At 54.9% G+C, this 20,814-nt stretch overlaps 7 protein-coding genes across 7 annotated transcripts; 2 read left to right on the plus strand and 5 right to left on the minus strand.

The window, feature by feature from the left end:
* Window positions 1-10: 10 nt before the first annotated feature.
* BKA78DRAFT_313808 (uncharacterized protein) lies at window positions 11-870 on the minus strand. Its single transcript, XM_066888415.1, has one exon. It carries the CDS (start codon window positions 537-539, stop codon window positions 54-56), a length of 486 nt encoding a protein of 161 aa, XP_066744141.1. The 5' UTR covers window positions 540-870; the 3' UTR covers window positions 11-53.
* A 1,014-nt stretch (window positions 871-1,884) lies between these two features.
* On the minus strand, window positions 1,885-2,950 carry BKA78DRAFT_131715 (uncharacterized protein). The gene is made up of 2 exons (XM_066882604.1): window positions 2,692-2,950; window positions 1,885-2,593 (listed from the first exon to the last, which is right to left on the minus strand). Exons 1-2 carry the CDS (start codon window positions 2,849-2,851, stop codon window positions 2,151-2,153), a joined length of 603 nt encoding a protein of 200 aa, XP_066744142.1. The 5' UTR covers window positions 2,852-2,950; the 3' UTR covers window positions 1,885-2,150.
* Window positions 2,951-3,049: 99 nt separating this feature from the next.
* BKA78DRAFT_352655 (uncharacterized protein) lies at window positions 3,050-5,371 on the minus strand (the record flags this gene model as incomplete). The annotated part of the gene is made up of 2 exons (XM_066891394.1): window positions 3,050-4,956; window positions 5,005-5,371. 2 exons carry the CDS (start codon window positions 5,369-5,371, stop codon window positions 3,050-3,052), a joined length of 2,274 nt encoding a protein of 757 aa, XP_066744143.1.
* Window positions 5,372-5,691: 320 nt separating this feature from the next.
* Window positions 5,692-7,937, plus strand: BKA78DRAFT_343522 (uncharacterized protein; the record flags this gene model as incomplete). The annotated part of the gene is made up of 2 exons (XM_066890429.1): window positions 5,692-6,281; window positions 6,335-7,937. Exons 1-2 carry the CDS (start codon window positions 6,091-6,093, stop codon window positions 7,935-7,937), a joined length of 1,794 nt encoding a protein of 597 aa, XP_066744144.1. The 5' UTR covers window positions 5,692-6,090.
* A 504-nt stretch (window positions 7,938-8,441) lies between these two features.
* BKA78DRAFT_295421 (uncharacterized protein) lies at window positions 8,442-10,702 on the plus strand (the record flags this gene model as incomplete). Its single annotated transcript, XM_066886483.1, has 2 exons — window positions 8,442-9,062; window positions 9,119-10,702. The coding sequence occupies 2 exons, from the start codon at window positions 8,442-8,444 to the stop codon at window positions 10,700-10,702; spliced, it is 2,205 nt and encodes a 734-aa protein (XP_066744145.1).
* A 2,316-nt stretch (window positions 10,703-13,018) lies between these two features.
* BKA78DRAFT_131752 (Metallo-dependent phosphatase-like protein) lies at window positions 13,019-14,809 on the minus strand. The gene is made up of 5 exons (XM_066882605.1): window positions 14,764-14,809; window positions 14,313-14,619; window positions 13,836-14,237; window positions 13,443-13,742; window positions 13,019-13,383 (listed from the first exon to the last, which is right to left on the minus strand). The coding sequence occupies exons 2-5, from the start codon at window positions 14,487-14,489 to the stop codon at window positions 13,297-13,299; spliced, it is 966 nt and encodes a 321-aa protein (XP_066744146.1). The 5' UTR covers window positions 14,490-14,619; window positions 14,764-14,809; the 3' UTR covers window positions 13,019-13,296.
* A 1,934-nt stretch (window positions 14,810-16,743) lies between these two features.
* Window positions 16,744-19,098, minus strand: BKA78DRAFT_235653 (uncharacterized protein; the record flags this gene model as incomplete). Its single annotated transcript, XM_066883844.1, has 2 exons — window positions 16,744-19,005; window positions 19,066-19,098. Coding segments are annotated over 2 exons (2,295 nt in total), but the record flags the coding sequence as incomplete, so codon positions are not given.
* Window positions 19,099-20,814: the final 1,716 nt, after the last annotated feature.

The raw sequence follows: 20,814 nt of genomic DNA on the forward strand, positions 1-20,814 counted from the left end.
TTATGCACATATTGCTGTGAGACCAACACGAAGCGACCAAATCCTTTCCAAAACTAAACATAAGTGTAGGCTTGACCAGACCCGTTATCGAAACCACTGCCCGGAGCCCATGAACGAGCCCTACCACCAGCTACCGCTCCTTCAGACCTGCATCTGCGGCGCTGGCTTCGGTAGATGATCCCATTGCGCACTATCGGGGTATCATTGCCGTCATCCGAGTCGTTGTCCCACCCGTAGAACTGGGGTGAATCCTCGGGAGCCGGTTGACAGAGCGCCCTGTCGCAATACTTCTTCATGAAGCGGGTCTTGTAAGCTTTGCCGTACGAGTCCATGTGGGAGCATTCTATCTCCTGGAGCAGGTTTTCCAGAATTTCCTTCTTGGTCTCGATCGATGGATTTTTGCGCCACCCGTTGTACCAGCATCGAGGGGCCTCTAGACTCGCGGCATACAGCGTGAGCCTGCTATCAAATGAGACCCATGACACGCGCCCCGTGAAGGTGGCGACCTTGCCCTTGTAGTGGCGACCTTCGTACTCCATTTCTCCATACGCATATCGTGTGTCGAAGGTTATTTCAACTCTGCCGCCGGCGTGGAGTTCTTTACACAAGGCTAAAAAGTCCAATGTCAGCCCGAATCCAGTATACTAGATCGGAAATTCCTACATTTGACCTCGGCGATGAGGTGTTTTATCCGCTTCTTGTCGATGTCGGAGGTGAATACTTGATCGTACCTGGAATCCAGAAATCAGTCTTTCTTCCATGCTTTCTGTTGTTTGACACAGTCGGTCCTCCTCACAAGTTGTTCTTCCACCAGTCCTCGCGATTGTATTTCGCAATGGCCTCGGCCAATTTGAAATAATTCCCCTTCAGCCCAGGCGCCATGACGAGAAAAACGCAGGCAGCTGCCCTCAAGCTGCTGTTGATTGCAATCTAGGAAGTCTGGACCGGGCATTCCATTTTCTTTAATTTGATGCAAAGAGCCTAGGTCCCTCGCTACCACAGAACAAGCTAGACGGCGGCATAACGGCGTGGCCCGACTAAACTACCAAGCCTTGCGGCTCTTGCGTCGTCTCTAGATTCACGTTCCGAGGCCTGGTAGCAGAAGTCGTGGCACACGTAGCTATGACTGCTTCCTGTAACTCCACGCAAAGGACCCAGTGGATTTCAAAATTAAGTGTGTAAAGCGCTTGAATGCTCCCTGTATGTGTACCTTTTAACACGGAAACTTTCTACTGCTCTACGGCCGCTCCTACTTCATTGCTTTATCTTAGTCGAGCTCCTTTGTGTGCCACGACTTCTGCTACCAAGCCTCGTTCTAAACGGCCTAAGTATACTACTCGTTCCTGGATTTGGCACGTGGTCAGGACTGAGCCATGGGATTTAGGGAATGTCCCCTTATGCCCCTATGTACCAAGCTCTTGTCCCCGCTTATATTTAGTCATGTCTTGGTTGATCGCCCAGGCCGAAACAAATGTCTCATTGAGTGACTTTGATCCACAAATTCTTTCTCCATCATGTCACCATGGGCTTCGGAGTAGAAACAAATCCAACGCCTTCATATCCTCATTTCCCTAGCGAGAACTGTATGGACCAGCACGCTTCGGCAAGCTCGACGGCGCATAAACGGTCCGCCGCGTGTGTTAGCAAAGTCAAGAGCAGCCGGCCATCCATGGTCCAATGGAAGAATCATCTGCGGACCGGCCACTTCCCTCACTTCACCCTCCCCCCTGCCTTCCAAAAAAAGGAAACAAACTGATGCCTTTTCACTATCAGCCTACCAGAGTCCTGATCGTCTTAGCCTCAGTCCAAACCAGGCCAGTCAGTGACCGGACGCAAGCACCGATCATCAAATCTCCTCCCCTAAATAACGCTGATCGTGATGGCAACAAAACCTCGTAAATTTATGTCTCTCATCCCTTTAGCGACTGTGACGGTGGCTTGGCATGGTGTCCGCAACGCTCTTTTACGCTTAGCCACCTATAATATATAGTGTTGTACAATACATACTCCGACGCCAATGACCTGCCTGCCCGCCCGAACTCCCCACCACAGCAGAATGGCGGAACTTTTGACCTGATTCTTTCTTGCCCCAAGCGCTCGTCCAGTACATAATGACATGATCTCCATTTTGTCCCGCCACCATCAAGTGTTCATCGGTAAAAGAGCGCTTTTGAGCCAATCAAGCAACGAGTGACGGAACGAGTGTGTGTGAAGGAGGAAAGGAAGACTTTCTTTTGACACAAAGTATCGGTCATATGAATCATCTCAACCCACGCGCCTTTCCGACTGAGTCCATGAACAATCGAAGGAAAATTTTTATCATCGCGCTTTTTAATTCTGACCTGCTGCCCATACGCACACGCCGTCTGATGGGTGCAGCAGTCCATTCCCGGTATCAAACAAGAAAATAAGGAATCATGGTGGTAGTCCATCCCATCATCGTCGTCGGGCTTGCCGTGCCTGCCTTCCGAGAAGCCCCCTTCGTCCGCCGTCCGTTGTTCGTCCAGCGAGCCCAGCCAGCCAACCAGTGTAGTCCCTCTTTTTTCCTCCTCACTCGCCATTCCTATCGGCCTGCGTCGCCGTCGCTGCCCGCCTTCTTTGAATCAATCCAATTCACAAATACATGAAGAAATGCCCCCCACCTTTCATCCAGCTATGGCCGCCCCGAGATTCCCGTGTCCGCCCGCCCGCCTTCATTTCTCGTCCGATTCGACAATTTGCTGAGAACGACATGCCCCGTTACTCCCAGCACCCCGGGGGAGGTAAAAAAAGAAAAGAGAGAAGGCAAATTAAAATCAACGTGCATTTGTACCCCCTGAAGAAAGAAGAAGAGAAGAAGACACTTCTCCATTCGATTCGAAGTCGAACCGCCCACTAAGCAACTCAATCGAGAATAAGGAGCCAACAGGGGGAATAGAAAGAAAAAGAATTGCTCCTTGTACGCCCGGTTCGCTCGCTATGCAAATGCCACTATGCTTTTTTCTTTTTTGGGGGAGAAAATGAGACAAGCAGGAAGTCGTTCAAGTTCGTGTCGTGGAGTGGCCCTTGGCTAAGAGCTCCTGTTTGACATGGTCGAAGCAGGAGTGTCGATGCCCTGGCGTGAACGAACCAGACGGAGACCCGAAGGCTGCTGGGGGCAGGGCTCGAGGCGCTCCACCCAAAGCAGGTTCTGCCTGGTCATGTCATTGTTCTCGACTCCCAGCTGGTTCAGCGCCTTTCTGCGTCTGGACTCGCGTTCGTCCACAACAGTTTGCATGACATGGCTGAATTTGGGCTGTCCAAGGCGACTGCAAAGAGCGAAATCCTGGACCAGTGCCCTGAGAACCGGGAATGGAAGAGACAGCAAGATTCCGGACAGCAGTGTGGAGATGTGACGAGCGGGTCCTGACGCTGCATCAACAGGAACTTGACCGAACTGGATTTGGGAAAGCCGAGGGTCCCGACTGGCAGGTCTAACGTCTTCCCAGGGCAGCCGAGGAAAATCGTGGATGTGAGAGGCTGTGGTGTCAAGGTCAAAGTCGAGCGGGAAGTTTTGGACGATGAAGCCGTTGATAGCATGCAAAAACTGCGTGCTGAATGAGCCGTAGGTTGGAGCCGAGTCCGTCTCAAACTTTGAGAAGGCATCCTCGCTAGATGAAGGGCTCGCTCGGTCCTCCAGTACATCCTCCACCCGCCAAGTTGCATCAAGCCCACCATCCAGAGCGAATGGGATCGCAACTTCCAGCGTGTCCCAGCGGAGGAGAGCAGTCGCAATTTCAAAGCCGCGAGCGATGACGCTAGGGAGCTGGAGGAAGTATCCGGCAGCCGCGTACGCTAGAGCGTGCTTCATGCGCTGAGGCGGAGATCCAAATTCTTGAGCGTCTGTGGGACCCGTGAACGGAGATAGTCCCTGGAGGAAGTGCCGTACAAGCAACAGGTCCTCGCTGTAGAGGTATCTGAGAGCTTCGGCGAATATCGGACCATCGAGGAAACGATCTTGGACAAACATGTCAAGGACGCGAAGTCCATGCTCGTAGTGTACCATCTCCTGAGAAACCATCAACGAAGCCAGCCTGCGATTGCGACCCAATAGCAGGGTGTGTACAGGAAGGATGAGAATGGGGTCGCCGGTTTCGCCTTGACGAAGCTTGAGGACCGAGTCTGCAAAGTCTCGACGACCAAATTGAGCCCGAAGGTAATCTCTCAATTCGTCGTGGGCAGGGGGCAATGGCTGGAACTGGGGTGCTGCAAGCTTGCGCGGACTAACGCCGTTGGTGACTGGAGGGAAACGTTTCCGACCGAATTCATCGATCGCAGGATCAATCATATCATCCGTTGCCAAAACCTTGGGCGAGGAGGCCTGCGACGCGGATCTCGAAAAGGGCTGGACGCCATTGGGGTGCGACTGCGGTGAAAAAGGCTCGATGTTTGTCAGACGGTTGTGACCATTGACATTGTGCCACGGCTGGCCAGGCCTGAAAGGAGCTGGTAGCTGCTGGTCTCTCCTAAAACCAAAGCCGCCCTGAGGTGCAGCGGCCATTGATGGATGCATGGCCTGCGCGTTTGGCTCCGAGAATGTATGGCCGTGTCCCGGGAATCCCATGGGCGGCGCGAACTGCGCTCCCATGAAGCCTGGTGGAGGTGGCGGATAGGCCATGGTTCCGTTTGTCATGGTAGGTACGGGAGACGCGCTGGAAGACTCAGGGTGGCCCCCAAACACGATACCGTTGTTGCCAGGTCGAGATTGATGCAACGCTTGGTGATTCGCAGGAGGCTGTGCGCGGGTGAAGGTCGCAGAGCTTGCAGATGTCGGAGTTGAACGGTCTGTAGAAGGATAGAAAGGAGGAGGAAGCTCGAAAACGGGACGTTGAGGTTTGGTGATGTTGGTCGTGGGAGGCTGGTCGGATACAACTGGAGGCTGAGGCTCATGGGCCTTGGTCGAGCTCAATGAGCGGTATCCAGGCAAGGACTTGGGCTCTGCACAATGGTCAGAATGGGCATATTGTATGGCGGCAAAAGACTGACCTGTGGTACTGGCAAGCTCAGAGTTGTAATGCGATTCAGCAGGAGCCGAATGAGAAGAGGAGCTTCCCTCACTTCCACCGTTTCCTTCGTCGGAAGAAGGCGTCAGCTCATTTGCCAAATGATTATGGGCGAGCATCTTGTCCTCGTCGGGCTCCTCTCCCTGATCGGTTATGGTGTTGCGACGCTGTGCGGCAGGATCTTCGGCGGCAAGATGGTCAGGCTTTGTCTGGGTCGGGGTTTGCGGTTTCTTTTGCTTGGAAGCACGAGCCATGGGCAGAGGGATTGCGGGTATGATGCGAGAGACAGGCGCAGGAGTGTTTGTCTTTGCGCGCGTCGAACGAGCTGAGTCTGCGGGTGGAGGCGCCATTGCGGAAGAGGGTAGCAAACAGGTGGGACAAGCGGGAAGGCGCGAGCGATGCAGGCAGCGTCTCCAGGAGTAATTGGGAGAGATGTGCGCGGTTCAATTATCCTGGAGCGCCTTTGGAGCGAAGGGGGCGGCGGGGGTGGACGGCGGGAGGGCGATGTGGTGGACAGGCAGTCGGTGGAGAGAGAGTTTGGGCGTGAGAAATGTCGGAGAGAGAACGGCAGCGGCAGGTTCCTGGTGTGGGGACTTGGTGTCGATCCCTGTGAGCTGTGACGGCTTGGCCGTTGCACTCCCTGCCACGACTACACCACCACTTCTCACCAACCACATGGACGCTCCATCTCTGAAACATCTCGGAGCCGTTTGCCCTGCCATGTCCAGCTGCTCAAATTGCTCACCTCACCACTGCCAGTGCAAACGCACAAGAGATTCTAACCAGGCTCACTCAATGCTCCATGAACAGTCACTACGTCACCATTCTTGGTTGGGAAAGGGCAGCCATGACTGGATAGGTATCTGCCACGCAGTCCAGATATCAGTCCTATGCACCTTCCAATAAGGCGTGATTTCCCTCTCGTCGAGTAGGTAGGTAGATTTGACCTACAACAGTCTGAGTCCAAATCCCGATCCTCTTCCCTTCAACCTCGTTGCCCTATCCCTAATTGCCGTACCCCTATGTCTCCTCATACATAATTGCACCTTTCTTTATCGACTTTTGAAGCATGCCACGTCCGTCCGAAAAGAAGCACAGAAGAAAGCACAGAAGCAATACCAAGCCCCTCGCATCTTTCCCTAGCAGAACCGACCAAGAAGAGCCAGGAAGCCGTCAACACCACAACCTCCTCGACTTGTCCGCTGAACCTTATCATTTTACATTGGACTTTCAGGTGCCAAAGGACAGTACAGGTAGATGGTGCACAACATTCCGTTTCCTCAAGACTGACCCTTATGAGAAAACAAATTCAGCCTGTTAGATCAGCTTGAACCCGATGAGTCCCGGGGTTCGCGTACCAACAGCCCAAGTCGACGTGAAGACACGCGGAGTAAAGAGAGCAAAAATCAAATCCAAACTGAAGCAGTTCACGGCGAAGCAGGGCCTATCGTCCAGGAAGGGAGCCATGAAGGCCAAGCTGGCTCTTGCAGGCGCTCGTATGAAGCCGCGCAACAAGGTCTCGACAAAGTGGTAGCCCAACCAAAAGGGGTCGCGCTAGCCAGTCTCTTTGGATGGCCGGCTGTGTCTTTGGACCCTGATGCCGGAGATCCATCGGGACAGTCATATGGATTCACGTTTGGACCGGACAAAAATGCTTTTGCGAGCTTCCGAACTTTGGCTGTCGACCCCCAACAAAAGCCGTCCAAAGCTTTAAAGTCCAATTCCCCCAAGAACAACTTTGCTTCAGCGTCGGCGAGGTCCTCTTCGACAACAGTCCATGACCATGACATCTTTCAATCATCAAGCCCCATCGAAGTAAAAGCACCCTCAACTCACTCCTCAGCGCCTTTTGCAACAACACAACCAGCGCAGCCCACCACGTCAACCTTCGAAATGAGTCCACTCATGTGCGCGCCAGAGCCAGTGGGCGAAAGCCCTGCTCCAGGAAGCTCTGGACCCAACGGTACTCCTGCACGGGAAGTAAATTCAATATTCAACGGACCTTTTGGAATCTCGATATTTGGTCCCTACTCGAACTACTACGCAAACCAGCCGGGCTACTATGCAAACTCAGTGGAACATTATTTCATGCCAGCCGAGCATGAATTGGCGTTATATCGGACAGGCCTCTCGAGCCTCGAATTTGAAGGCAGCACGACATTGCCTCCTCCGAATGCGACTATCTGCCAGGCCTGGCAGAATGGTGTCGGCGGCCCCAGCGCATACGACAGGCTGCCACAAAGGCCACCCCCAATTGCCCATGCCTCTCGGCACACGAGCTTCTTCCACCAAGACTACTGTGATAGTTCGGAGTGCCGACTCTTCCCGCGCGACAAGTATGGACATATCCAGGGTCGTTGCACCAACATGGCCCCACGCCCCAAAGCAACTTACTACGGTAGCGACAATCTTCCTGGATTGGGAGCAGAAATAGCTGAGATGAACCCGTCCGCGCCGTCTTTGCGCTCTGTACCAAGGGAACACCAGTCGCAAGGTTCCGGACATCGTTGCCGACGACTCTGGCAGACTCGTGGTTTGGAAATTGACTCAGGAAACCATGCCGGCGATCATGAAGATCCAGCCAACCAGGTCCCGGAGATGTTGGCTGAAAGCCCTGCTGGCAACCATGAGGACACCTCTGCCAGAGAAGCGCCCTCTACTCCAGTGCAGACTACTGGCGATGAGCTGGGACATGTTGTGGGAGATGGAGAAGTCCCCACCAACGAACCTTGCGACAATCACTCCGCGAACGTAGTCGGTGACCAAGAACTGACTGTCGATGCGGAGATTGGAAATGATTGGGTTCAAGTTGGAGACAGTCCTGAGGACGGTGTTGCTTCGCTGTCCGATCCAGTTGGAGATGACCCTGAGGATGGCGGTGTTTCGCTCTCTAGTTCGTGGGAACATGAGGTCTGAATTGTTCTGCTGTGGATCAGGTTGAGTGCCGTTGAGGATGAGACTGATGAGAGAATGGAAGGGAGTTAATTGGTGGTCTTGGCGCGTTCTCCATCGTTTTTCTGATCACCTTCAGAGAGATGGTGTCCTTAACATGTTGCGAAAGTCTAAATTCGTTCGGATATGAGGTCTGAATGGGGTGCGCAAGGGGTTGGCGTCAGGTTGTTTTTTGATATTGTTGGCTTCAAGTATAACATACTCAATTTGTAGCTCAAATTCATCGTGTCGTCCTCAACGGCACTCATTCAAAGGAAGAGACCGAAAGAGAAAATAGACTGGTTGCTAGGGAAAAGAATTTTGGTGATATCATTTTACTTGATTGGGTTTAACGCGGTTGCGGATTCAGCGAGCGGAAAATGTTAAGTCCGGGTTGTTTACTCTGTCGGCGGTGGTTGCCGTAGACACAACAACAAACTGAACCTTTGCAAGCGCGACCTGACGATTTGGTTCCACAAGATCGCAGTCATGTCGAATCCATTGTCGCCTGTACCATCTGGTTCCGTTAACCAAAGAACCCCCTCAACCGCGCGTAAATTCAATTTCAGCACCAACTCTCGTTATTCGCCCAAGTCACCACTTGTGAACATGGAAGGAAACCCGGAGCCAAGCTACGCCGAAGCACCGAGCTCGCCATTCATTTCTCTTGTCGACCAGGAGAATGTACCCCCAGAATCACGAACGAGTGAGGCAGAGAAGTTGGAAGATAAGAAGCAGAACTTCGACGAGCAGACCGCGCAAGCTTCACCCAAAATCGTCCTCTCACCGCTCAAGTCCTCGAGGTCCCGCGCGAATAGCACATTTACACCGAGGAAAGCTTCTCCAGCTGTCGAAGCCAGCACTCCACCAACGGCGCCCTCGGAACCTACACTTCGCGACAACGAGGGCCTCACAGTTGCAATTGACGCTATGGAGGCGGACAAAGTGAGCAACCTGGGAGACATTTCGTTTTACCAGCCTGCTGTGTCTACTTTGGAGAAAGAGGAAGAAGATGTGGATAATACGTGCTTCAGCACATTCTCAGAAGTACCAAACACAGATATGACCATGTTCGCGAAGCTCGGCCAGCGTACACCGGGAAAGCATAGTGTAAGTGTGCACTCGCTATTGACAACCGACCACCTACTCAATGCTAACCGGAACAGACGCGCACGCCTCGCAGAATGACCACTCCAGGTACTGCCCGAAAGCGTGATTACCACGGCTATGACAGATCTCCCTCTCCCACACCGCGCCGTCACAAGTCTCCTTCCTTGATTGACAGAGAGACAGATACTACAAACCTCTTGATCGATTTCACACAGCAAATGGAGGGTCTTCAAGGCAACGTCAATCGGTCACCGGTGCGGCGCGCATCCCCAACCAAGGGAGGGGAAGCGAACCTGCGGAACTTCCTGCACAGCCAGAGGTCGCCCCAAAAGTCTCACGCCCAGCCTGCGACTCCATCGCGCAACAACAACCTGCTCAACCTCCTTGACTTTGAGCTCCCGCCAATGCCAACACCCAAATCCGTGCCCACCATCACCGTCCGCGAATTGGAATCAATGAAGTCACAGTACCAGTCGCAAATCTCGTCGCTCACAGCGACACTGTCGGGCCGCGCGGCGGAGGTTGAGAGCTTGAAGCGGGCAGTGGCTGATGCTGAGCGTCGCGTTGGAGAGGCACAAGAAAAAGTGCGCGAAGAGCGCAATGCACGCGAGCACGCCGAACGCGAAAAGGACGGGTGGGAGAAGCGTGGGACGGAAGTGGAAGAGGTGCTCCGCAGCATCCGTGAAGAAGTCATCAATCACGAAAAAGATCGCGAGCAATTGCTCAAGCGTCTCGACGACAGCGAGCGCAGAGCCGACGAAGCCGAAGCGCGCGCATCTGAACACGAAACTCGCGCCCTGGAGGCCGAGGGAAGGATCGTGGACCAGAGCATCATGACGACCGCCGAATCGGGCGCCACGGGCCCGCGATACACCGCAGAGGAAGTCCAGAAGCAAATCGACGAGAAAATTGCGACGCTGTGTCGCGAGCTGCACGCCGTCTACAAGAAAAAGCACGAGACCAAGGTTGCCGCGCTCAAAAAGTCTTACGAGTCCAAAGCGGAGAAGAAGCACGCCGAACTCACCAAGTCGGTCGCGGATCTCACGTCCAAAATCGCGATCCTTGAGGCCTCAACCAATGCCCGGCCCTCGTCCTCGTCCTCGTCGTCCGGAACCCCAATCCCCCCAACTCTTTCCTCTTCCGCCGTCGACCTGGCGCGCCTCAATGAGCAAAAAGCCGAACTCTCCGCCCAAAAGACGCGTCTTGCTGCCCTGGCTGGCGAACTCGAGGCCTTGCGCGCCGAGCGATCGCAGCTCCTTTCCGAACTGCAAAACGAACGCCGGGAGAAGGGCGAACTGGTGGCCGCCGTCGACGAGATGCTGGCCCTGCAGGCCGACGAGGCGGCAACACCGCAAATGCAGCGCAGCGCGGTCGAAGACTTCAGGCGCAGCGTCACGGGCGGCGGTGCATCGGTCATGCCTAGCCCACGTGTGCCCACATCCCACGCGTCGACGCCGATGGGTGCCATGGCCGCGCCGCCACGGCCGAGCGGGTTGGCCAGACCGTCGACCGGAGTCAGCAACTTTGAGAGTCGTCTGCGCACGCCTGGGGGCGCCGGTGTGCCGCGCCGGAGCAACCTGCTGAGCAACATTGAGCGCATGGGCATGGCCGGCCGCGGTGCTGGCGGCGAGCAGCACTAGATGTGTCATACAACGGTGCAGTATGGGGCTGTACAGCAAGCCTGCATAGAAAGGAGAGGAAGGGTGCATTCGGATTACGGCGTGCATCCCTGACGGCGTTCTTTGGTTGGTGGTTGGTCGGATTGAGGTGGGAGTTGACTTTTCCTTGATTCTCTGTGGGTCTTTTTCTTCTTCGATGGATGGATGGATGGATGGGTGGACAGACAACCGGATGGATGGAATCGCGTGGACGATGGGGCAATGGCGAGGATCGGATCGGGCATGATTTTGGCGTGGTTCTCGGAAAGAGGCTGGAGGGACTGACTGGCCTTTCAATTGATTGACTCTATTTCAGTAGATCAACTGATTAACATGTGTAACAATTAATTCAGCTGAATTGGTGAACTACTTCTACTTGACCATGGGTACTGACATACTTGGCAGAGTAAAGAGTTGTCCGTTTGCTGTCCAAGACTTGGTGGCCCAAGCAAGTCGCGAGACTCGCAGCTATCTATGACTTCACCCCATTTCTGGACAGGTAGCTGACATCATGTCAACCGACCAGACACTGGTGCCACCGGGGAGTCTTGTGCAAGAGCACGCAGTAGTAGACCTAGATTTGGTTGTTCCATCTCGCCACATCAAATTGTCGAGGCGGAGCAAGTCATCTTTCTTGCATTTGTTCAGCTCAGAGACCTACCTACCTCATGGCTCAAAAATCGAAAACATTGAATGATCAAACAACTCGACATTCAAGACGTCGCAGGACCAACCCGGCCTGTTCAGCACTCCTCCAACACACCCTTCAAAAGGAAAACCGAACCAGTCGGCGTAGGCGTAGGCGCAGGCGTGGGCGTTGGCTGCAAAGTGAGTGCGAGGTCCACGAGGCAGAAGGAGTCGGTCTTGGGAAGAGGTCTTGGCCACGGGGGAAGAAAAAGACGGAGAGGAAGAGGATTCTTGGTGAATTGGACTGCCTCGACCGGGTTGTCATCATCATCACGATAGATCGCACCACACACCAGAGACTGATGGACACGGTGGATAGAAATCGGCTCTTTGAGGTACTATAGCTACCCTACCCTTCCCTCCTACACCACCCACCCCACTCCCCATCAACACAGCAGCACATCTACCAGCACATTCACCTCCTGCCCCTCCGCTTGCCACCAAAAAGCCAAAGCCAACGCAAAACAAAGCAAAACAAAGCAACGCACAGACAGCCGACAGAGCTCCCTCGTTCCATCCATCACAACCACCGCACCCCAGCAACCATACCTACCTACCGACCAAAGGCGTACGTACCACGGCGACGACGACGACGACACATTACGCATCCATCCATCCATCCATCCATCCATTTGTCAGTATCCACCAGGAGTGAGCAGTATCCATCAGGAGTGAGCTAGCGAAGCGTCTCAGAGCAATACCACAGGCGAGAGAAGAAGAAACGCGCAAGAGGTGTAGGGAACGATGTAACGGCGAAAAAAGATGAGACACGGGCAAAGAAAACGACGAGGGTAGAGGAGAGAGAGGGGGGGGGGGGGGGGGGGGAAGAGAGAAAGAAGAAAAGAAGCAGCCATATATGTATCCCGCCACCACTGCTGCTGCTGCTGCCCACCACCACCACCATCCGGATACCCCACCTGTTCTGTCGAGCTAGCGATCCGAGCCATTGAACCATCGAACAATTATCCAGCACACCGACTGCGACGGGCGAAGAGGGGTTTCGGTTGGGCGATTCCGGTTAGAGCGATCCATGGACAAGCGCAAAGCGGGAGACTCGGGTACGTTCAAGGTGTTGCGTTGTTTATCGACAGGTGAAAAAAAAAGAGAAAAAGAGGAAGAACCCCCCCAATCATCATATCAGAGCATTGTCAATGTGGAAGTCGACCTCCCCCCCTCTTCGTTGAGAGCCATCCGAGGGTTCGTTGTTCAAAAGAGTAGTAGAGAAGTAGTACCGCTTTCTCGCTTTGCATTTGTCCAGTTGTGTGTGTTTGTGTGCTATCAATCCCAACAACAACAAAGAAAAGGAAAAGAATTGAAAAGAAAGAGAACCTGAGTTTTAGCCCGCCCCCCGGCCCCGCAGAAAGGAGAGCAGCCAAAGCTCAGCTCTTACTTCTTTTCTTCTCCCTCTTCTTTCCATCAAGTTTTGTTTCGACGTTCCTTTGTCTCTGCAAGTGTGCGCGTCGTCGGTCGTGATGTTGGATCTTTTTCGTCTCGCATACGCCGGCGGAGCCAAGACGAAGAGGATGTTGTGAGAAGAGGAGACGCCGTGCGCTTGTCAACCGTCTAGTGCTGTGAAAGTCGATAGTTCTTTAGAACTCGTTGGTCTCGATGTCGGTGGAAGCCGATTCAATTAACTGCCGAATGAGAGGGAAAAAGGGAAGGAGGGAAAACCGCCAAGTGACATTTCTCTGATCGATTTTATTCGCCAGGTGTGGGAGGAAGAGGTGCTTCGCGATACAAGCAAGCTCATAATGGATACAGGCCGTGGTTTGTTCGGTCGTCGGACGGACGGGGACGCGTTGATCATGACGGAAAGGAGGACGCTCTATCTCCGGCCGAACCTGCTGCAAGGAAAACATCGGTAAATTGTTCACAGACCATCTCATTCTTTACTTCTTGCTGCTGCGAGGAGTAACGGGTTTGACTGAGCCCATGTTGCGGACGTACTTTTGCTTCTTTTCGGCTGGTTTCAGAATCTGGAAGCGGGGCGTTAGCTTAGTGTGGCAGCGGGTCTCAGACGGAAAGCTGTGCTTACCTGGAACGAGCAGAGGAGGGACTCGTCGACGCTCATCATGGCGCCCGCATTGTCGAACTCGCCACAGTAGTTGGGCGCGCTGAAGAGCGTAACCAGCTGTCGCTTGGAGAAGAACTCGTAGCCATCCTCGACGACCTGATGGGCGCGGCAGATGAGGTCCATGTCGTGCTTCTGCAGGAACCGCGAGACGACGTCGGGGCCAAAGGTGAACGAGACACCTCTGTCGTTTTCGCTCCAGCCCGTGATGTCCTTGTCAGGATCGGACCACAGCAGGTCGCAGAGCAGACCGCAGTCGGGGATCTGCCAGTGTTAGAAAAAGTCCACCACCCAGCAACACTCTCTTCATCTTGTCTTCAGAAGCTCAATGGCAAACTTGTCAAAGACGGGGCTTACATCAGTCGGCCTCATCACGCGCCTAATCTGCTCCATCGAGTTAAGGTCGGGGCTCAGACCGCCGTGCATGGTGAAAATCTTCTCGTCAATGATTGCCGCAATTGGCAGGCAATTGAAGCAGTCAGTGAAGGTCTTCCAAAGCTTGATGTTGTACCTCCTCTTGCACTCATCGTAGAAGCCGTAGATTCTGTTGATGGAAGCGCACTCGTGGTTCCCGCGGAGGATGAAAAAGTTCTCCGGGTACTTGATCTTGTATGCAAGGAGCAGGCAAATGGTCTCGAGCGATTGCTTGCCACGGTCCACGTAGTCGCCGAGGAACAGGTAGTTGGCTTCGGGAGGGAATCCGCCATACTCGAACAGACGCAAGAGGTCGTAGTATTGTCCGTGGATATCGCCGCAAATCTGGGGCAATGTCAATCACACTTGCACGGTCCAAAGGGGCCTCGAGAGCGGCCCTGGCACCGACGTGACACGTACCTTGATTGGAGCCTCAAGCTCCAGGAGGATGGGCTGCGAGATGAAAATCTCACGGGCCTTGGTGCACAAATAGCGAATCTCCGTCTCGAGGAGCTGGACCTGCTTGCCAGGCCGGCTTCCTCGCACCTCCAAAAGTCTGTCTATGATGGAGTCCAAATCCACCTCTTGTTCCGCCATGGTGGAGGGTTGCCGATGGCAGCCGCGTGGATGAGAAAGGGAAGGAGAGGAGAGGTTGCAGAGCTGGCGCCCAGCTGAGGCTGACGACGCGCCTTTCTCGGAGGAGATGAAGGTGTTGCGAAGCCCTGGTCTGGGGTTTGTCAGCGAATGTGCAGGTTGTCGCTGTGCGACTGATGAGGGATAGCGTGTTGGCGTGGGCAGGAGAAGGGTGGAGAGGGCGGTGGAATGGGAGCGCGGAGTGGATGGGTGGTGAAAGCGACGGGGAAAAACTTGCCTGTGACCCGAGGAACCCCGACTCCAGCAGACAACTTGTGCTTTGAGCGGTGATTCAGATCAATTCGGGTTGGGTAGTGGCGTTTTGGCTCTTGAGCCCCTCGAAAGGTCGCCCGTCGGCGAAGGTGCTATCACGCGACTGTGGACGAGATGGACGGGCGTCAGACGAGTCGAGTTGCCGATGCGAAGTGGTCTTGAGACGGTCGCGGGCAGTCGGTGGGTTGTCAGCAAGCACAGGAGGCTGGAGTCAAGAGGACGTGGCTCGGTCGAGCGTATGGCAATTCACCGCCAAGCTGGGTCGCGGCTGCAGCAGGTCGAGTGCACGTCACGCAAGGACGCGAAGCAGGCTCTCGAGGGCGGGGTGCAGTGTCTGGCAGAGTCGTTGGGCGTGATGGAGCGGTCGGGTGGTGAGGCTGATGAGTTGCTTGGTGTTGGAAGCGGGCGGCGGTCGACGTGAAGTTTGAAGTGAGCCTTCTCTCGTTTAGGAACGGGCAGGAATGCACGGTCTCTGGCCGCAAATTGCAGAGCGTCCAGAGTCGCAATCGAGGAATGCGTTTCAGCAGAGCAGATGCGAACCGAAGGGATGCGCGAGGACAAGAGGCGATGAGGAGACAAAGTGCAGTCTGGAGGCAGAGGGTGCGACGGAGGGGGAGAGGAGACGAGGGAGAAAGAGATGCGGACCTGATGGGATGGGCGCGCGGTGGGCGCAGGCGTGGGACGAGCGAGCACTCCACTGGCAGCGAGCGAGGGTGCGCGGGTGCCGACAGGGCCAGACTACAGTATGTGGACAACAACAGACGACTCTTTTTCAATCAATTACCGGTCAACCTCCAGTCGTCTTCATCCACTCACTCTCTTCTTTCCACTCTCCTGAAAGAACAAAAACAAAGCACCCTACACTGTGTATTCAACCTACTGCTCCCGGCCTGACGCGGCATGCCGCCCTAGACACCTACCTCTGCTGGCCTGCATACCTTTCTTTCCATTGCATGCCCATAGCGTCGTCGTCGTCGTCGTCGTCTTCTTGTTCAAATTATTTCCGTGCTTTCTTTGGTCTAGCCTGCCTGCATAACCACAGCCAACACCCTTCTTTTACAACTACCTGTTCATGGCCACCGCACAGCCCTATCTTTCGACCTTTCTGGCCTCTTCCTCACGCCCACTCATGTACAAAAAAAAAATGCCATGCACAACATTTGCCCCTCCACGACGCGCCTTGACGCACGCCATGTACCCCCCGCCGCCGGCTCGTCTTCCAACTCGTCCACTGCTCTCTAGGAACGGCACAGCTACTTGGCGTCACGTGAGCACCACCACGAACACGACTCCAATTTCAGTTCAATCGTAGCATTCGCTATTCGTTGACCCATTCCACCCACGCCTTTAATCAACTGTCCCGTCCCTTTCGACAAAAATATGAGAAAAAAAGGAAATGACCAAGCCGCCAAGGTCCCCAAGTCTATACACTTGCGCGCGCGCGTAGTCCAGAGAGCCGTCTCCAACGCGAATAGCAATGTCCTCTCCCATAAAAATACAGGGGCCGTTGAGTCGAAACGAGGAAAAACCTGGCGACCATGAGCCCCTTCTGGCTCATCATGCTGATGCGGCAACTAAACAACAAACTATACAATCAGACACAAGTGGATATCTGGAAAAAGCCCCCTCCCATTCAGTGCATCAAAACGCCGCCGTTGCATGCTCCAAACGCAAAATCATCCTCGAGAGCCGCTGTCAAAACCAATAAGTGGAGAGAGAGAGAGAAAAGTCGTGCCTTTCGTAAGACCGAACCCCTTTTCGGTGTCCTTGAACCTTTGTCCTTTTTTGTAACGCTTTTCCTGGAAAACATCACCGGCTCTTTTTTTTCCTTGTTTTTGCTTTATCCAAGGGTCCTGCCTCCAGAAACGATGCTCTGGCTGGCAGCCCTCGACGAAAGTGTGGGCTTCATCGTGGGGCTCACGGCATCTTGATAAGCGATGCTCGTTTTGCTGTCCCAAGTCTCTTCGCTCAGCGCGTTGAGCCAGCTTTGACCAAAGTCGTTTTTGAGTGCTTCAATCTTCTTCTTGTAAAGGTCGCTTCCGACATCGTGTTCTTTGGTGACCAGGGAGCTAAAGTCAAGCTCCGTTGCGAGCGGCGCTGAGCTGATTCTGGTGTCAATCTGGGGTAGCTGGTGGGTTTGCGCGGCGGCCGTCGTCGTGGTCCGGCCAGCAGCGACTTCAGGGTTGCCGCCGTACACGCCATCTGCCGGAGGAGCAGGCTTGGGGGCCTGCGGCGAGGACATCATGGCCGAATCGGTTCGTTGATGGGCAGAGCCATCTGTTTGAGACAGCTCCACAATCCTTCGCTTGGGCCCTCTCCGCTTCTTGATGGAGCCAACAACACGCTGCTCACCATGCACCTTCTTTGTGCCCTCGTGGCCCGCTGGACGCTCGTCGCCAGAGGAGTGCACCTGGGGTGCCTGCACTGGGGCGGCACTCGTCTCCGCAAAAATGTCCTCTATGGGTTTCAGCTGAATGACAGGGGGAGGCGCATTCTCGGGTACACGATCCACAAGCTGCTTGCGTTCACTATAGCCGGGTGGGGCCGAATCAATGATGATGTCTTCGGTGTAGCCCGGGTAACTTCGAAACAGGTTGAAAATGGTCACGCGGTAGTTGGAGTGGATTTTGCAGAACGGGTTCTTTTGGACGTAGATCTCTTGCAGCTCTGGGATACCGGTCAAGCGAGCAATCTCCACAGGGTCAGTAAGTCTGTTCTCCCTAAGATCCAGACGTTCCAGTGAGAGCAGCCGCTCGATGCCGGCGAGGGAGACCAGGCGGTTAGCACGCAAATTCAATGTGGTAATGGCAGGCAGTGGGTTCCGCGCCAGCGAATGGAGCAGCTCAATCATGCAGTGGGAGAGGTTGAGGGCCCTCAGGGATGTCAGCGTGGCGAGGCTGTCTGGAATCTCGGTGAACAGGTTCGATGACAGGTCAAGGGATTGGAGCGTGTTGGCCAGTGGTGCAAGCGCGCCGGCCGAAATGGTCGAGAGGCCATTTTCAGCCAGGCTGAGATGCTTCAGAAAACGCCACTTGTTTGGCGAGAGAGCGCCAAGGGCCAGCAAGTTCGAGGAGCTTCCTCGCGGGGTTGTCGATCGACCACTGGACCCGGAGCTACCGGACGAACGTCGGAGGTTGGGGGTGCTTGTACGCGCATGCGCATACGATCCATGCCTTGCAGTCTTGGGCCTCGCGGGTGAGATGCTTCGCCTCCTGGTGCGTCTGGATCCAGTTGATTCTTGTCGTCCCATGGACAAGGCTTGAGGCGCAGCTATGGAAGCTCGCCTATCGAACATTGTGGGCGACGGCGGGGAAAAAACTGAGCGTGCAACCTCTGCACTCTTGCTTCCTGGGCTGGTGGAGCCGGGAGGCGGGAAGACTGGGAAAGGCGAGGTTTTTGCGGACCTTCTCCGCCGCTTGTCCGCATCGTCGAGCACGATGTTTATTAGCAGATCTGTAGGCTCCTCGACACCGCCACGCTTGATGGTAAGGCTTCGGAGCTGTTCGGCCAGACGGTCCCAGCCATAGAATTGGCGAAAGTCGACGTCAATGATCTCCAGAGCGCTGAGATTCTTGAAGATGAAGAGCGGGACTGCTGTGTCAAAGGGAAACTCCTCATAACCAGCGATGAGACGAGCTTTGTGGTCCGGGGCTAGCCGAAGACAAGGAATCTTGGTAAAGGCCGAGTAAAGGTAGATCAAATCTTCCTTGACGGCAACCTTTTGCTTTTCCGTCTTGGCCGCGGAGTTGGACGAGAGTCCAAAGCTTGCCCAGAGAGATGACATGCCGGACACCACACTGCGCATGCTTGTTACCGAGTGGATTGAATCCCGGTCAGATATGCCACTCTTCTTCCTCTGCGCTTGGCTGAGGAAGGAGACATAGTTGGTTGGGGACGAGTCCGAGTGAATATTTTCCAGCCGAACGTTCATGGGCCCCACGGGAATACCCAGCTCCTCGAATCGAGAGAGCAGGTAGAAGAGGTGGTGTGGAGTGAGGGTGAGCTTCACGGGCTTTATGCTGTGAGAGGCAAAGTTGAGGTAGGGGAGCGACAGAGCGGCCGCGAAGGTGGAGGCGGAAGATGTGGCGGTAGGCGAAGTCGGCCCAGCAGCCGACGTGGTTGAGGCTCCATTCTTGAGAGACTGTCTCCGCAGTTGCAGAGCATTTGCCAGGGCCTTTTCGTGAGTGCGAACAAAGTGTGCAAGGTTCTAGACAAGCCAAGCAGTTAGCATGAAGCGTGTCGGAGGGCAGAAACGGCGCAAACAAACCTTTATGAACGTGTTTCCATCCTCAGTGTCCATGTCGGATGCTTTGGCAAACCTGATACATTTACCAGCGGATCAGAAGAAAATATCGACGAGCTATGTACGTCAGGGGCTCTGGGGCAGGTCGCGGGAGATCAGAGGGAGGCGACGGCGGAGGGAGAGGCGGAGGAGGTGAGGCGGCTGAGACAGAATTGCCAAAGCCAAAGCGGTGCTACGGAGTGTCAGTTGAGAGGCTCATGTTGGACAAGCACGCGGAGGAGGAGGGCAAAGCAAAGAGAGGTGCATAAAATTGCAGTGGGGACCCAAGCTCGCGCTTGGTGCAGGTGGTTTTTTTGGGATCTCCTGATCGACATGCGGAGCGTTGGATGAAAAGGGAAGCGCAGAGTACGTACGGTGTTCAGTGTCGGGCAAGAGGCGGCGGCGGATAGGCAGTCGGTGGACAGAGGGCCAGTCGAGGGCAGATAACTGAAAATGGCGGCAGAGGGAAGCCGGTGAGAGGGTATCGCAGGGGACGCGTGGGGAGGATCCAATAGCGAATGGTGGTGTGGTGCAAGCTGCAGGCGCCTCGAAGCAGCGGTGCGCGGCAGTGGTACGGATGGTAGCGGCGTGGGACAGAGGGTCAGGGCCAGGCCTGTCGTTGGGTTGGGTTGGAAGAGAGAGAGGATACAGTAGAAAAGAGAGAGAGGGCGGGTGGAGAGGAAGCAGAGGGTCTTGGTGGACAGGCTTGTGACTGGGGGTGTCTGGCATAAGGTAGCCAAAAGTGGACGTTGGCAGTCTTGGGCAGGGTTCAGGGCGGCTGGGTGCGACGCACGGGTGGGATGACGGAGGGAAAAGAGAAGAACATCACTGCTGCAACGCCGACAAGATTGCGAGATTCCCTTGGGATGCGCCGAGCAACAGCCCGCTCATGTCACTTGTGAGATCAATTGATAGCGACGACGCCCCCGCCAATCACAACGGCGCTGGGGGCGTTGGATCTGGGCCTCGTTAATTCTCCAACGACAACCACTTCGACTTTCGTAAATACTGTCTGTCCACTACACCATCTCTCTCAGTATTCTCAAGCCTCATGTCACATGGCTTCCAGCTGCATGGATCCCGACACGTCGCGATGCTTCCTGGTCCTGGACCCTGAGAGAGCAAACCCGTCCAACCACCTCTGCCGCCCCTAGTCATGCGCGGCGCTTCCCTACTCCAGACCTCGCGGCAACTGCGCAAAACCAAGTGGCCTGATTAGGAGCCCATCTTCTAGGAAAAGGCCTTGAAGCGCTGTCTGTTCCTGTTCATCTCTCCTCTCGTCTTAGGCCTGCTTCTGGCCCGCATCTTCACCATCCGGCCTCTCTCCGTGTCGCGATCTGCCGTGCAGTCGTTGTGCGACCAGGTGGCGGCGATGCTTCTCTCTTTGTGCATATCAGATCCACACCTAGGCGGGAAGCAGCACAGATACAACATGAAGGCGGTGAGCCGTCATCGACATGGCTCCTCACGTATTGAACTAACTTTTGGAGCCTTCCCGTCTCCCTGTTTCGACGATTCCAGGACGGTGGTTCTCGCAAGGGAGCCTCAGAGCAGTTGTTTTGTTTACCTTGGGCCCTTGTCCTGGTCCGGTCCTAGTCCTGGCCGTCAGCCGGCGCCACGGCTCACGCGCCCCTCCGGACCCCTGTCCTTGCCTCAACTCGACTGCTGCTCTCGACACGGCACTGACTCGGCCATGCCGTCCGACATCGACACACCTACACCATGCTGTCCGCC

The sequence above is a fragment of the Phyllosticta capitalensis genome, assembly GCF_038381095.1.
Source record: "Phyllosticta capitalensis strain CBS 128856 chromosome Unknown BKA78scaffold_5, whole genome shotgun sequence".
Classification (NCBI taxonomy): Eukaryota; Fungi; Ascomycota; class Dothideomycetes; order Botryosphaeriales; family Phyllostictaceae; genus Phyllosticta; species Phyllosticta capitalensis.

Coding starts and splice junctions, on each gene's coding strand:
- BKA78DRAFT_131715 (XM_066882604.1), bottom strand. CDS start 2,851: ATGGAGAAGTGTCTTCTTCTCTTCTTCTTTCTTCAGGGGGTACAAATG. Junction 2,594..2,691: donor GAATCGGACGAGAAATGAAG/GCGGGCGGGCGG, acceptor GATTCAAAGAAG/GCGGGCAGCGACGGCGACGC.
- BKA78DRAFT_131752 (XM_066882605.1), bottom strand. CDS start 14,489: ATGGCGGAACAAGAGGTGGATTTGGACTCCATCATAGACAGACTTTTG. Junction 13,743..13,835: donor GCGTGATGAGGCCGACTGAT/GTAAGCCCCGTC, acceptor TAACACTGGCAG/ATCCCCGACTGCGGTCTGCT. Junction 13,384..13,442: donor CCCTCCTCTGCTCGTTCCAG/GTAAGCACAGCT, acceptor CCCCGCTTCCAG/ATTCTGAAACCAGCCGAAAA.
- BKA78DRAFT_313808 (XM_066888415.1), bottom strand. CDS start 539: ATGGAGTACGAAGGTCGCCACTACAAGGGCAAGGTCGCCACCTTCACG.